At 45.1% G+C, this 14,878-nt stretch overlaps 1 protein-coding gene across 4 annotated transcripts in view; it reads right to left on the reverse strand.

Moving 5' to 3' along the window:
- Iqcg (IQ motif containing G) overlaps positions 1 to 14,878 on the reverse strand; it is a 42,876-nt gene that overhangs the window by 15,715 nt on the left and 12,283 nt on the right. For 3 of the 4 annotated variants that reach the window (NM_178378.3, XM_006522519.4, XM_011246004.3), the window contains exons 5-7: positions 10,780 to 10,908; positions 5,557 to 5,638; positions 791 to 952 (exon numbers count right to left, since the gene is read on the reverse strand). In NM_178378.3, the coding sequence (NP_848465.1) occupies positions 791 to 952; positions 5,557 to 5,638; positions 10,780 to 10,908 (373 nt within the window). Of the gene's footprint in view, positions 1 to 790; positions 953 to 5,556; positions 5,639 to 10,779; positions 10,909 to 13,345; positions 13,791 to 14,878 lie in introns of those variants that run through there. The other variant, XM_006522520.4, reaches the window with a different exon arrangement.

Genomic DNA, 14,878 nt, shown 5'->3' on the forward strand with positions numbered 1-14,878 from the left:
ATGCTGCTCTTGTTAGAGGACTTAACTTTGGCTCCCAGCACCCAGGTGGGTGGCTCAAAAGCATCTTGTAACTCCAGCTCTGTGGGACACAATGCCTCCTGTCTTCGTGGGCATATTCACACATAATTTTAAATTATGGAACTGGAGTTACAAGATGTTGTGAACCTCCCAACAGGAGTGCTGGGAACCGAACTCGGGTCCTCTGAGAGAAATGCATACTCTTTTTTTTTTCATATTTATTTATTATATGTAAGTACACTGCAGCTGTCTTCAGATACACCAGTCAGATCTCCTTAAGGATGGTTGTGAGCCACCATGTGGTTGCTGGGCCTTGAACTCAGGACCTTCAGAAGAGCAGTCGGGTGCTCTTACCCACTGAGCCATCTCACCAGCCCGAAATGCATACTCTTAACAGCTGATTCATCTCTCCAGTCCAAGATAAATTACTTTTTAAAAAAGTAACAGCCCACATGACATCATCAAATCATCTATCTACCCGAGTTTTTCTTTTGTTCTGCTGATTCTTTTCTTTTTTTCTTTCTTTCTTTTTTTTTGTTTTTTGTTTTTTGTTTTTGGTTTTTCTCTGTGTAGCCCTGGCTGTCCTGGAACTCACTCTGTAGACCAGGCTGGCCTCGAGCTCAGAAATCCGCCTGCCTCTGCCACCCCAGCGCTGGGATTAAAGGCATGCGCCACCACGCCTGGCTTGTTCTGCTGTTTCTTGATACTCGAAGTTGGACCAGAATCTGTCACTGAGCTCCATCCCCAGACAGCCTAATGTAGCACAAGTTACCTCAATCTCCTCCAGCAAGAGTTCTTCTGCTCGGTTACATTTCTTCTGGGTCTGGGAAATCTGCAGCTCAGCATTTCTTTTCATATAAAGATTCTCCAAGTTGGTTTTCGCCTTCATCTCTTGTAGCTGGTCCCTGAGGTGAGCAATGTATTCATTCCCGTTCTGCAGAGAGAAGGCCAGGTTTCTGAACTTAAAATTCATCAAACTTATAAATCAAGAATTCCTGAAGGCGTACCTACAGGCTGATCTGATGGAGTAAATGTCTCAACTGAGGTTTCCCCCTTCTCAGCTGTGTTAGGATTAGCCATCAAGGGCTGGAGAGATGGCTCAGCGGTTAAGAACACTGACTGCTCTTCCGAAGGTCCTGAGTTCAAATCCCAGCAACCACATGGTGGCTCACAACCATCCTTAATGAAATCTGACACCCTCTTCTGGTGTTTCTGAAGACAGCTACAGTGTACTTAGATATAATAATAAATGAATCTTTAAAAGAAATAAAGAAAGCCGGGCAGTGGTGGCCACGCCTTTAATCCCAGCACTCGGGAGGCAAAGGCAGGCGGATTTCTGAGTTCGAGGCCAGCCTGGTCTACAAAGTGAGTTCCAGGACAGCCAGGGCTACACAGAGAAACCTTGTCTAGAAAAAACAAACAAACAAAAAAACAAATGAAAGAAAGAGAGAGAGAGAGAAGAAAATTGAGCCTTAGGGCCAAGCATAAGCTTGGGAAAAGGAAGGCAGGATGATCAAGTCCAAGGTCATCCTTAGCTACATCCTTAGCGGCTCAAAGCCAGCCCAGGCTACAGGAGACCCTGTCTCAAAACAATGCAGAGTGCTGGCCAGATGGCTCAGTGGATCACTTGCCACCAAGTCTTAGGATCTGAGAGTGACCCTTGGAACCCACATGATAGAGTAAGAGAGCTGGGTCCCTCAAGTTCTCCTTTGACCTCCACACATGTTCTCCCACGCAGGATAATAAATAAATGTGGGAGGAAGGAAGGAAGGAGAAGAGGAAGGGAGGGAGGGAGGAAGCAAGCAGGCAAACTAGCAAATACAGACCGAGTCTTTCCAGAACCTTCTTTGGTAGTCAGTATTTGCCACAGATTTGCCATTATGGTCTCACTTTAGTAGAAAGAGCAATGGTCAAAGGTGATCCCAAGTCCCGACTTCCCACAGACTCACCAGTTGTATGAAATTGGCCAAGTTAGTTAAGGCCTAGGTTTCACCTTCCAAAAACCAGAATATTAGTAGCTAGTGAGTGACTCTACTCACCCCACCCCTACTCCTACCCCCACACCCACCTCAACCCCATTCCCACTAGGGACTGGTTCAAAGACACTCCTCCTCCCCAGCATAACAAAACCTGAGATACTCCAATCCCTCCCATAAAGTCTATCCGGTACAGATCCAAGTTCTTTCAAAACATACTGACCAAAAGCTACTTTGGGGAAGAAAGGGTTTTTCTGGTTTAAGGTCACACACAGCCCATCACTGAGGGAAGTCTTGGCAGGAACTCAAGGCTGCAGGAACTGAAGTAGCAGCCATGGAGGGGTGCTGCTTACAGACTTGCTCAGCCTACTTTCTTATACAACCCAGCACCACCCAGGGGTGACATCTCCCACAGCGGGCTGGGCTGCCTTACATCAATCATCAATCCAGAAAATGCCCCACAGACAGACTGACAGGCCAATCTGATGGAAACAACCCAACTGAAGTTCTCTCTTCCCAGGTGACTCTAGCCTGTGTCGAGTCGACAAAACTCTGCCACAGTGAGTCAGTGAACATGAGAATAGACTTCTGATGGTTACTAGTGCCTCACAATTTTAAAGTCTCAAAACTTACTGATTAAAAAAGACAGTTCTTCACTGGCAGACACCTACCTAAGCAGTAGACAGAGAACAGGGTGTGGTAGAGAAGGCAGGAGGCTCTGGGGAAACAGTAAGAGTGACTTCCCTTAGCACAGGGTCTAAGAAGGGCCATCTGAGGAGACTTACTTATCCTGACACTTGAAAGATAAGTAAGCCAATTCATGAAAAATGAAGGCAAGAAAGTTTTCAATAAAAAAGAAAGAGCTGGGCTGGAGAGATGGCTCAGTGGTTAAGAATGCTCGCTGACTGCTCTTCCAGTTGATCTGAGTTCAAATCCCAGCTACCACATGGTGACTTACAACCATCTGTAATGGGATCTGATGCCCTCCTCTGGTGTGTCTGAAGACAGCTACAGTGTACTTACATATACATTAAATAAATAAATAAATAAATAAATAAATAAATAAATAAATAAAATCTTTTTAAAAAAAGAAAGTAAAATAACAAAAAAATTTTAAAAAAAAAAAAGGAAAAGGGCCCAAGTTTATGTGAGAGTCCCTGGGCAGCTAAGACCTGGATATGTTTCAGAAACTGAAAGAAAATCTGCATCTCGACTTTAGCACAGGACAAGATGTCCATATTCTGGTTGGTTTTATCAAGTTGTCTAGAAGTCAGCTGGAGAGATGGTGAGGTGGGTAAGAGCGCTTCCTGTTTTTCCTGGGCCCCTAACTGTGTTTCCCAGCACCCATGGTGGACAGTTCATAGCCAACTGTAACTCTAGCTCCAGGGGATGCAATGCCCATCTTCTGTACTTAAGAACCACACACACAAAGAGACCTGCAACCCTGTAGGTGCAACATTATGAACTAACCAGTACCCCGGAGCTCTTGACTCTAGCTGCATATGTATCAAAAGATGGCCTAGTCGGCCATCACTGGAAAGAGAGGCCCATTGGACAGGCAAACTTTATATGCCCCAGTACAGGGGAACATCAGGGCCAAAAAATGGGAATGGGTGGGTAGGGGAGTGTGGGGGGGAGGGTGTGGGGGACTTTTGGGATAGCATTGGAAATGTAATTGAGGAAAATACGTAATAAAAAAGAAAGAAAGGAAGAAAGAAAGAAAGAAAGAAAGAAAGAAAGAAAGAAAGAAAGAAAGAAAGAAAGAAAGAAAGGAAGAAAGAACCACACACACAAGCCGGGCACGCCTTTAATCCCAGCACTTGGGAGGCAAAGGCAGGAGGATTTCTGAGTTCGAGACCAGCCTGGTCTCAGCCAGGGCTACACAGAGAAACCCTGTCTCTTGGAAAAAAAAAAAAAAAAAAAAAAGCACCACATACACTCAGACATAGATGCAAACACAGACAAACATACATGAGTACACATAATTTCAAAAATCACTTTTTAAAAACTGGAAGGCTATGAAAGAGTTATATAGCAAACAAAGTTTGTATTATATTATGTAATATTAAGTAATTGTTTATAACACTGACTGTGGGGAAAAAAAAAAAAAAAAGAGTGCTCACTGGCTGCTCTTCCAGAGGTCCTGAATTCCCAGCAACCACAAGATGGCTCACAACCATCTGTAATGAGATCTGATGCTCTCTTCTGGTGTGTCTGAAGACAGCTACAGTACACTCATATAAAATGAATAAATCTTTAGAAAAAAAAGCCAAAGACATCTGAGTTTAACTCTATTGCCTTAGGCTTCTGAATAGTTTAATTTCCTTCCTGCTGGCTGTCACATTTAGTGATGGTGTGAGACACAGAGTAAGATATAAAATCCTAGCTGGCTTTAGATGCTAAAAATCATGACTGGAGCATACCAGCAAATAAACTGAGTCCATTTCCGTTATCTTCACAGCAAGCCATACAGCCCGCAAGGCATGGCACAAGCCAGCCAGCGATTCATCCTTACTGCAGCCTGACTTCCTGATTGTCCACGGAGCCAGGCACTTCCCCGTGACCCAGGTCCTCAGACTGACACAGGGCATTTGTGGGTTCTCGTGGCAGACTAAACTTTCTACCCAAAGCCGCCTCTGCCTCTGCTGTCAGACATGGTCTGAACACATCATCGGATCCAGAGGTGATCCAGCGACATAAGAATCGGCCAGCTCATGAGGCCCTGTAGCTGCCGTAAGAAGTGAGCCAAAGCAATGGTAGCAGGAGCTCTCACAACCGGACCTGGCTTGGGGAGCCCGAGCTTCGAGATTTAGAATTAGAAGCAAGGAAACACTCCTCTGGCGTGTCGGGTTGCCACTTTGGTTGGATGGCAAGAGGAAAACAGGAAAGCAGTGGCCTGAAGTAATGGAAGTCACACTTACGGCAAACAGTCCTGACGTGGGGTGTGAGGGCGCACGCCCCTGATGCCCCGTCTCCAGCTCGTAGGATGTGGGTGCAGGAGAGGGTCATCCTTGGCTACTTAGTCAGTTCAAGCCAGCCTGAGCTACAGGAGACCAAGCATATTTATGCCTCTCAGTTCCGTATCCGGTAACATTTCTATCTAGCCATACCAGCACTGCTGGGTGGGGTGGGGTGGGCCAGGTTGAGGCACATACAACAAATGAAACTTGATTCCAACTTCTGTTGTCTTTAGAAAATCAAGAATTGTAAAACTATGATAGAATTTTTTCAGGAGAGGAAACTTGTGTGGAGTCTGCAGTTAGGAAGGTAACAGCAGACCAGGACCCCCAACGGGCTGCCCCCAGTTTCACTTGATACATTCGTACTTTTTTCTCTCTCTCCTCTCTTGCCCCCTCTGTCCCTCTTTCCCCAAGATCTCACCGCGTAGCCCTGGCTGGCCTAAGACTCAGACATCCTCCTGCCTCCTCCTGCCAGGATTGAAGGCGGGCACCAGCACCCAGGCAGCACCCCAGCCAACACAATGGCCTCCGTAGCTCACTCTGAAAGAGTGAGTAGGCTTAGCTCTGCAGCTTTTGCTGGCCTCCTCCTGGGTAATTCTTACCTGTACTTGCATTTGACGCTCCCTTTTGACATCAAGTAACTGTTTTTGAAGGGTTTTTATCTGTTTTCTTCCCTTTTCCTCCCTAGAAGAGGTAAGAACGGTAAGAACGGAGCTGTTCCCTAGTGGAGGCAGGGAGGGGATACTGGGGGAATATGTAGGGGTTCTACTTTCTCAGAGAAGACAAGGGGGATTGGGGGGAGGGGCAGGTGGGGGAACTGGGGGGGGGCACAGCTGGGATGTAAATGAATCCCAGTGAATGAATAGTGGGGGGAAAATGAACAGGACTTCTCAAGTGTTAGGCTCAACCAGACATTTAAAAAGCAGGTTCTAGGGCTAGAGAATGGCTCAGCGGTTAAGAGCACTGACTGCTCTTCCAAAGGTCCTGAGATCAAATTTCAGCAACCACATGGTGGCTCACAACCATCCATAATGAAATCTGATGCCCTCTTCTGGGGTGTCTGAACACAGCTACAGTGTATTTACATATAATAAATAAATCTTTCTAGGGCTACACAGAGAAACCCTGTCTCAAAAAAACAAAAAAATATAAATAAATAAATAAATTTTTCTTAAAAAAAAAAAAAAAAAAAAGCAGGTTCTAGGCAGGAGAGATGGCTCAAGAGTCACGATCAGAGGAGGTGAGTTTGACTGCCAGCATCTGTGCTGGACAGCTCACAGCTGCCTATAACTCCAGCTCCCACAGATCCAACACCCTCCTCAGGACTTTGCGGGTGCACAACCCACGCATGCATGTAAGCGTAATTTAAACATAATGAAAATAAATCTTTAGAAAACAAAAAGGTTCTTGGGCATGTACAATGGCTCAGTGGATAAAGGTGCTTGCTGCAAAGGCTGACAACCTAATTCAAAACCCCAGAACTACGCGGTGGAAGGCGAGAACCGCTTCCCATAAGGTGTTCTCTGACCTCTGAACACGCACAATAGCACACACCAGTGCACACGACCATACAATCACTCAATCAATAAACAAACAAAATGAAACTATATTTAAAAAATCAGGCTCTTAAGCCAGAATTGGCATTCCTCCCTATAATCTTAGTACTTGGTGTGTAGAGGCAGGAAGGCAAGGAACCAGCATAAGGTTACTAAGCAAGTTCAAGGTCAGCCTGGACCTCGTGAGATACTGCTTTAAAAACAGCAACAACCACAACAAACGTTATTAAAAGTCTGATGAATGGGCAGGGTGGGGGCAAGCAGAATGGCCCAGCAGGTAGGTGAAGGTGCTGGCCGCCATGCCTGACCTGCATTAGATCTCATAGACCCACATGGTGAAGGAAAGAACCAACTACCACAGGCTGTCCTCTGACCTCCGCGTGTGCACTCTGGCATATGTGCACACACATGCACTCATATGTGCACAAACAAACACCAGCACACAAAATAAATTTCTGTAAAAAAAAAATTAAAACTGAGATGCCCTTTTGAGTCCCTTCTGCCATTGTGGCAGCAGGGCTGCCTTGCTGCTTACGGTTAATGGCTTTTGCTAGGTTCTTCCCAGCACCCACTCCTGGAAAAGTCAACCAGGCATCTGGAGTTGGAATAGCAATACAACAGGAAGTGGAGAACAGGGTCACACTAAAAATAAAGGAACAAGCCAAGTGGCGATGGCACACCCCTTTAATCCAGCACTCAGGAGGCAGAGGCAGAGAGGGAAACAGGCTGAGGTGTGGAGGGAAGTCACTCAGAGAACAGACAGAACGAGGGATAAGTCACAAGTCAAAATAAGGCCTGAGGGAGCTGAGCTGTGGCTTGGTGGAACCTGGTTATCTGGGCCCAGGCTCCTTGTGCTCAGGAAGCAGTGCAGCCAGGGGCATAGCTACAGTGACTGCACTCACTGACCTAAGAGAAGACAGTAGCAGGGCCTAGAGACCTGGGCCAGAATAATCAACTGCAGTTCCTCAGGAGACTGAAACAAGATTACAAATCCAAGGGCTCCCTGGGCTACACAGTAACTTCAAGGTTAGCCCAGGGGACTTAGTGGGACCTGGTCTCAAAACAAAAAAGTAGAAAGAAGCCAGGCAGTGGTGGCACACGCCTTTAATCCCAGCACTCGGGAGGCAGAGGCAGGCAGATTTCTTAGTTCGAGGCCAGCCTGGACTACAAAGTGAGTTCTAGGACAGCCAGGGCTACACAGAGAAACCCTGTCTCGAAAAAAAAAAAAAGAAAAGAAAGAAAGAAAAAAGAGCTCTTCAATGTTAGCATAAATGCCCCACTACTGCCTGGACAGGGATTCATTTTAGCCCAGGCTGACCGGGAACTTACTCTGTAGCCCAGGCTAGACAAAACTCCTGGCAGCCCTCATAGCTCAGCCTGCCAGTTCTAGAATCACAGTCATAAGCTGCCATGCCTGGTACCATAAACATTTTTATAATGACATGGGTTAAAAGCTAAGGAAATCAGATTAGAATAAAAACAAGACAGAACATGACTGGGTAAATACACTTTTCTTAGTTTTCTGTTTGTTTTTTTGTTTGTTTGTTCTGTTTTATTTTTAAGACAGGGTTTCTCTGTGTAGCCCTGGCTATCCTGGAACTTGTGCTATTGACCAGGCTGGCCTCGAACTCACAGAGACCTACATGCCTCTGCCTCCCGAGTGCTGGGACTAAGGGTGTGCACCTCCACCTCCCAGCTACCCCTTTCCTTTTAAATTTCCCAGTGTGTATGACAGCAGCACAGAGGTACTAAGACATGACACATTAATTCTTGATTGTCTTCTCAATATTTTAGTAAACTTAAAATTGCTCTTTAAAAAAAAAATCTAACAATTTAAAAAAAGTGAAGCCCAATCAGAATTCATTTGTAATTGTCAAAGAATAAAACTTCAGCAAATCTAGCTTCAACATCCAACTGGCTTTTATTCCAATTCACGAAGGGCATCATCTCACTTATAAGGCGCCCTGATGTGCTGAACACCTATGAAACAGAGGCAGAGTCACAGGCTGTGTGTCTATGACATAGAGGAAGTCAGATGAGTTCAGCAAAGGCAGAGATGGGCCAAGCCAGCAGAAACTAGGAATGAAAGGCAGACTGGCCATCTCAAAATGACTTTCCTTAAAGGGCCCCCTTAGACAGAACAGCCTTTTCAGTTATGACAGAGAGTCCCGGGACTCTCTGGCTGGCTGTTGTGAATTTCCTGGCTTTTAGAAAACTGTTCTTTTTTAAAGTCTGGCTTAACTATGTGGCATAAAGCCATTCTGGCCTGGCCTTTTGGAAACTAGTATAGGAGTTCAGGTCAACACAATGGCCTCTCATAAAGGATATTTAACAGTATCTGCAGCATGTACAGTTATCTGCCATGGGATGAGAAAGCCCAGGCCTGGCCTGCTAGCGAGGGGTGGATCTAGATCTCTAACAGGAGCTGTTATTACCAGGCAGCTAGTGCACGCCAGCAGCACTTCACATGCAGCCATGACCTAAGGCATGTTTGCTTTACTTTTACTTTTACTTAATCTTTTATGTAGTATGTATGCTTGAGTGTATGTGTGTACACTGTATGAAGGCAGAAACAGACAGAGGTCAGGAACCAGGGCCTCTGGAACTGGAGTTATACACAGCTGAAAGCCACCATGTAGCTGATTGGAACCAAACCTGGCTACCCTGGAAAAGCAGCCAATGTTCTTAACTACCGAGCCATCTCTCCAGTCCTTTGTTTTTGTTTTGTTTTTTAAATCTGAGACAAGGTACCACTACGTAGCCCAGGCTACACTCCAACTAAAATCCCTCCTGCCTCAGCACCCTGAATGAATATTTCTTTTCTGTCACATATGCTAAAAAAGGTGTTCTACCACTGAGCCGCCTCGCTAGCCCTATCTTGAATATCTTTGGAGCATACTGAACATCCCAGAGAAGGAAAATGCCCTGTGGCATGCGACCAGATTCTTGCTTGCTATTGTGTTGTTTGCTTGCAGTGCTGTGGATCAAGCTTGGAGCATAGTGTGTTTACAAAGTGCTCCCTGCTAGCTACACCGCAGCCTAGGACACTGTCCAGGGATTTCGGTCTGGTCTGTCTTGAGAAGGACAGCCAGCAGAGAAGCAGTATCCACCCTCGTTATAGTGCGAGAGGCTGAACCCAGGCCTCTGTGTGCCAGACAGTCTCTCTCCCACTGACTGCCTCCCAGCACTGACTCGTCTATTTTTTACGTCTCATAACTTACCCATGCTGGCCTCTAACTTGCCATCCCCCTGATTCAGCTTCCAAAGTATCTGAGATTACAATCCTGTACCCCAAACTGAGCTATGGTATTCTTAATATAGTGTGGATTCAAGTAACCAAGGACATCTGAACAGTTGCCCCATCGGAGCCAGGAATATGCAAGAGCTGAGAACCCTAGAGTCTGCCTTCCAGTGATAAATGAATGAATGTAAACATTTGGTGCTTGGGAAATTTAGGACTTCTGGTAAGTTTTATGCCACCATAAAATAAAAAGCAAGGCCTGGAGAAATTGCTCAGTGAGTTAAGTGCTGACTAGGAAGTGTGGTCCTGAGTTTGGAGACACGGAGCATAAAGGCAGGTGCAGTAGCATCCCCCTGTAGCCCATTGTACAGTGAGATGAGAGCCAGATACAAGGGAGTCCTCAGAGGCATCACAGAAACAAAAAAACAAAGAGACCCTGTTTCCTTCAATCAAGATAGAAGGCAAGAGTCGACCCCTGCCATTGTCCTCAGACCTCCACAGTGAATACCGTGGCACACATATGCCTACGCTTACACACAAATGCACACACACAAATTTGAAGAGCTGGGGAGCTTGTTCGGTGGTTAAAGTATTTGCCACCTAAACGTGAGGACCAGAGTTCAGATGGACAGAACTTACATAAGTACCACACCTGTCATCCCAGCACTCGAAGGCAGAGATAGGCTGTCCCCAGGGCAAGCTGCATAGGTGAGCTCTGGGTTCAACTGAGAGATTCTATCTCACAGAGTTAAGTTGGGAAACACTCAAGAAAGACTCCCAGTGTCAACCTCAGGCCTACATACATATATACATGCACCTATACATGTATGTGTGTCCCCTCACATGTAAGCATGCATACACATACTTGTGTACCACACACGTGTACATGTGAAAAAAGAAATATTGCAAAGCAGACCTGAAGTATCAGCTACTGTGAGGCAGGAGAAGCTCTGAGAGCTGCCTACATCACACAGTGAGAGCATCCAAAAAGAGAATCACAAAGCACACAAGTCCATCACCACCCTCACCTTGTGATGACATCATGGAAATTCATTTTGCTGTCTCTTTCTTTGCCCAAGGCTTTCAGGAGACTGGTGAAAGAGCCAGAATCTTGCATCTCCATCATGGCATTTGCAATTACATCACTGAAATATTGCCTGCCATGGGGAACAAAAAAAGATAGACTGGTAAGACATCCTGCCCTACCTCCTTAAAGAGCTGCAGAAGCCCAGCTGGGTGGTGGTGGTGCACACCTTTAGTCCTAGCACTGGTGAGTCAGAGGCAGTTGGATCTCTGTGAGTTCTAGGCCAGCCTGGTCTACAGAGTGAGTGCTAGAACATTCAAACTACACAGAGAAACTCTGTCTCAAAACAAACAGCCAGGCGTGGTGGCACACACCTTTAATCCCAGCACTCAGGAGGCAGAGGCAGGCAGATTTCTGAGTTAGAGGCCAGCCTGGTCTACAAAGTGAGTTCCAGGACAGCCAGGGCTATACAGAGAAACCCTGTCTCAAAAAACCAAAAACCAACCAACCAAACAAACAAACAAACAAACATCTCTTACCCTCTTGCCTCTCTCTTATATCCTGCCCTCTTGCTCCCATTCCCTTCCCCCCTCTCTCCATGTGCTCATGGCCGACCTCTACTTATCTACTCTCTCCTCTCTGCCTTTCTCTGCCTCTGCTACCCTCTTAACTCCCTTCCCCATGCCCTAAATAAACTCTATTCTATACTAAACAAACAAACGAAGAGCTGCAGAAGCCACACCAGGTAAACACTAGAAGGGGCTGGGCATGTCGGCCCAAACCTGTAATCCTAGCAGTTGGGAAGTCTGCGGGACCAGCACAGTTCAAGGACACCCTGGACTACATAGCAGTTTCGGGGCCAGCCTATGCTACAGATACCTTGTTTCAAAAAAGAATCAGGGGCTTGGGAGGTGGCTCAATGGCTTACTGTACAAATGGCAAGACTAGAGTTCAGATCCCAGGGCCTATGTAATGCGTTGTGCGTGTGGTGACCTACTTGTATTCTAACTCTTGGAAGGAAGGCTGTACAGGGAGGGGTCCCTCTGGAGCAAGCTGGCTAGCTAACCACAACTTCTAGTTTGACTGAAAGATTGTCTCAATAAAGTAGACGAGTGAGTGAACACAATCTTTGTTTTAAAAATAAAAATCCCAGGGGCTGGAGAGATGGCTCAGCGGTTAAAAGCACTGACTGCTCTTCTGAAGGTCCTGAGTTCAAATCCAACAACCACATGGTGGCTCACAACCATCAGTAATGAGATCTGGCGCCCTCTTCTGGAGTGTCTGAAGACAGCTACAGTGTACTTACATATAATAAGTAAATAAGTCTTAAAAAATAAATAAATAAATAAATAAATAAAATAAAATCCCAGACCTGGCAGTGGTGGCACACGCCTTTAATCCCAGCACTTGGGAGGCAGAGGCAGGCGGATTTCTGAGTTCGAGGCCAGCTATAGAGTTCCAGGACAGCCAGCGCTACACAGAGAAACCCTGTCTCAAAAAAAAAAAAAAAAACCCAGTCATTTGATTTACCAATGAAGACTCAGTAGCCAGACATCGTGGTAAAAGCCTGCTAGCTCAGGGAGGCAGAGAAAGCACTGAGCTGACCTTCATACTCCACTGACTTCCCAGAAGGAAAAAGCCCTCTCTTCTTCACGTTGTCGTAAAGACCCTCCTTCCTCTTTCCTGGGTTTCCATATATTCACTCCCTGTCAACTGGCTGCTTGCTCTACCTCTTGACCTATCATTGACTTTATTTAGCTCTTGTTTACAGAAAGCTCTTGGGTTATTTTCTAGTTCACAATCTTGGGGTTCACAGTTGTAGTGGTCCAGGAATCACCCCCACAAACCACTCAGTCACCCATCTCAGTCAAGCAGGGACAGTTTATTGAACACACACCTCTTAGGACCTCTTGTGATCAGGGGCACAGGTCAGATTCAGGAGCTGAGACTGAGTCCCTGTCTATTTCCCATGGGCATCTTATAAAGGCAAACCCCACAAAGGTTCATAACAACCATAAAAGCTCATCCACAGGGGCAGGAAGGTGCTGGGGGGAGGGGGTTGCTGTGGTTGGTTCTGGTCCAAGCGTATTGTAGCTAACTATACAAAGCACTTCTAACTGACCTTTATTGTGTTTGGCTCTAAAGGAGGGCAAGGGTCTGAGGAATTTCCAAGAACACCCAAGTATAGCATTTAACAGGATATGCAGTTAATGGTTAATTTGGTCATTAGAAAGGTCCTCTATAACAATGTAAGATGGCTAGCTACAGGCATAAAAAAAAATGGCTACAGTAATGTCAGAAAGGCAGTGGCTACTTAGGTCTTAAAACAATGTAGTCAATATCCTGCAACAGACCCTCAACATCAATCTCAGGCCTCTACATGCACACACACACACAGGCACACACACACACACACACACACACACACACACATGCACAGAGAGAGAGAGAGAGAGAGAGAGAGAGAGAGAGAGAGAGCAGCACTGGAAGCTGGTATGTAAAGACTAAAGCTATGTTTTAAGCTTAAATTACTGTGCTTAAGAGATCTACAATACAAAACTGCCTCTGACCTGTAAGCCCCGACTGCCCAAGGGTAGATGACTTCCTGAGATGCTGGAGGCATTGTTCATGTAAGATACAAGCCACACACTGTAATCTCACTTCTGTAGACAAGGTTGGTTGCCCCAACTGCACAGGATGTGCCTGGTCACAGGAAGGGGGGATGTGAGGGGAAGTACGCAGGCAGGAAGCACACCAGGATGAATGCTTGTCCCTGGTTGGACAAAGGCAGGAAGTGCATAGCCTTGTGGGTATTGCCTTTAGAAGCACCTGACTAACATAATTTGGTGCCATTCTTGAAGTCCTGGCTGTGGACCTGGCCAGTGTCTATCATCCTGGCCAATAGTTAATAAAACTTGCTTCAAATTTGGTTTAAAAATTGTGATCATGGTCTTATTCTTGCCCAGTGGGTTATACAGCTGGAAAAAGGAGGTATGGGAGGAGTCGGGATATGGTAATAAATGTGATTCATGTGATCAAATATATTCTACATACATCTATTAAAACACCATAATGATATCCTTTATGTAAGATTAGTATATACTAATAAAATCATTTTTAAAACCCCCCAAAAACAAGCATGCTGAGGTATGGTCACATACCTATAATTCTAGCACTTGTAAGGTATAAACAAGAGGATATATAGTTCAAGGTCCCTTAGCTATGTGCTAAGGCTAAGGACAGCCTGGGCTACATGAGACTTTATTTTAGAAAAAAAGAAAGAAGAAAGAAAATACATAATCATTTGTCAGTTCCATACAAAATTTTCATTTCATTATATACTTCTGCATTTAAGAAGTACACCACATAAAAAAAAAAAAAAAAAAAAAAAAAAAAAAAAAAAAAAAAAAGGGGCTGGTGAGATGGCTCAGTGGGTAAGAGCACCCGACTGCTCTTCCGAAGGTCCAGAGTTCAAATCCCAGCAACCACATGGTGGCTCACAACCATCTGTAACAAGATCTGACTCCCTCTTCTGGTGTGTCTGAAGACAGCTACAGTGTACTTACATATAATAATAAATAAATCTTTAAAAAAAAAAAAAAAAAAAAAAAAAAAAAAAAAAGAAGTACACCATAGGGGCTGGAGAGATGGCTCAGTGGTTAAGAGCACTGACTGCTCTTCCAGAGGTCCTGAGTTCAAATCCCAGCAACCACATGGTGGCTCACAACCATCTGTAATGGGATCCGATGCCATCTTCTGGTGGGTCTGAGAAGAGCAACAATGTATTCACATATGTAAAATAAATAAATAAATCTTAAAAAAAAAAAAACAAAAAAACAAAAATAATTACACCATAATTTAAAATCTTTTTAATTATTAGGCTCTTTTCCTTCCTTCCTTCCTTCCTTCCTTCCTTCCTTCCTTCCTTCCTTCCTTCCCTCCCTCCTTTCTAATTAAGAAAACCAGGAGAAATCTTTTTAATTATTAGGCTCTTTTCCTTCCTTCCTTCCTTCCTTCCTTCCTTCCTTCCTTCCTTTCTAATTAAGAAAACCAGGAGCTAGGTGGGCATAGTGACACACACCTTTAATTCCAGCACTTAGAAG

Source organism: Mus musculus, chromosome 16 (genome assembly GCF_000001635.26).
Source record: "Mus musculus strain C57BL/6J chromosome 16, GRCm38.p6 C57BL/6J".
In the NCBI taxonomy this organism is placed as follows: Eukaryota; Metazoa; Chordata; class Mammalia; order Rodentia; family Muridae; genus Mus; species Mus musculus.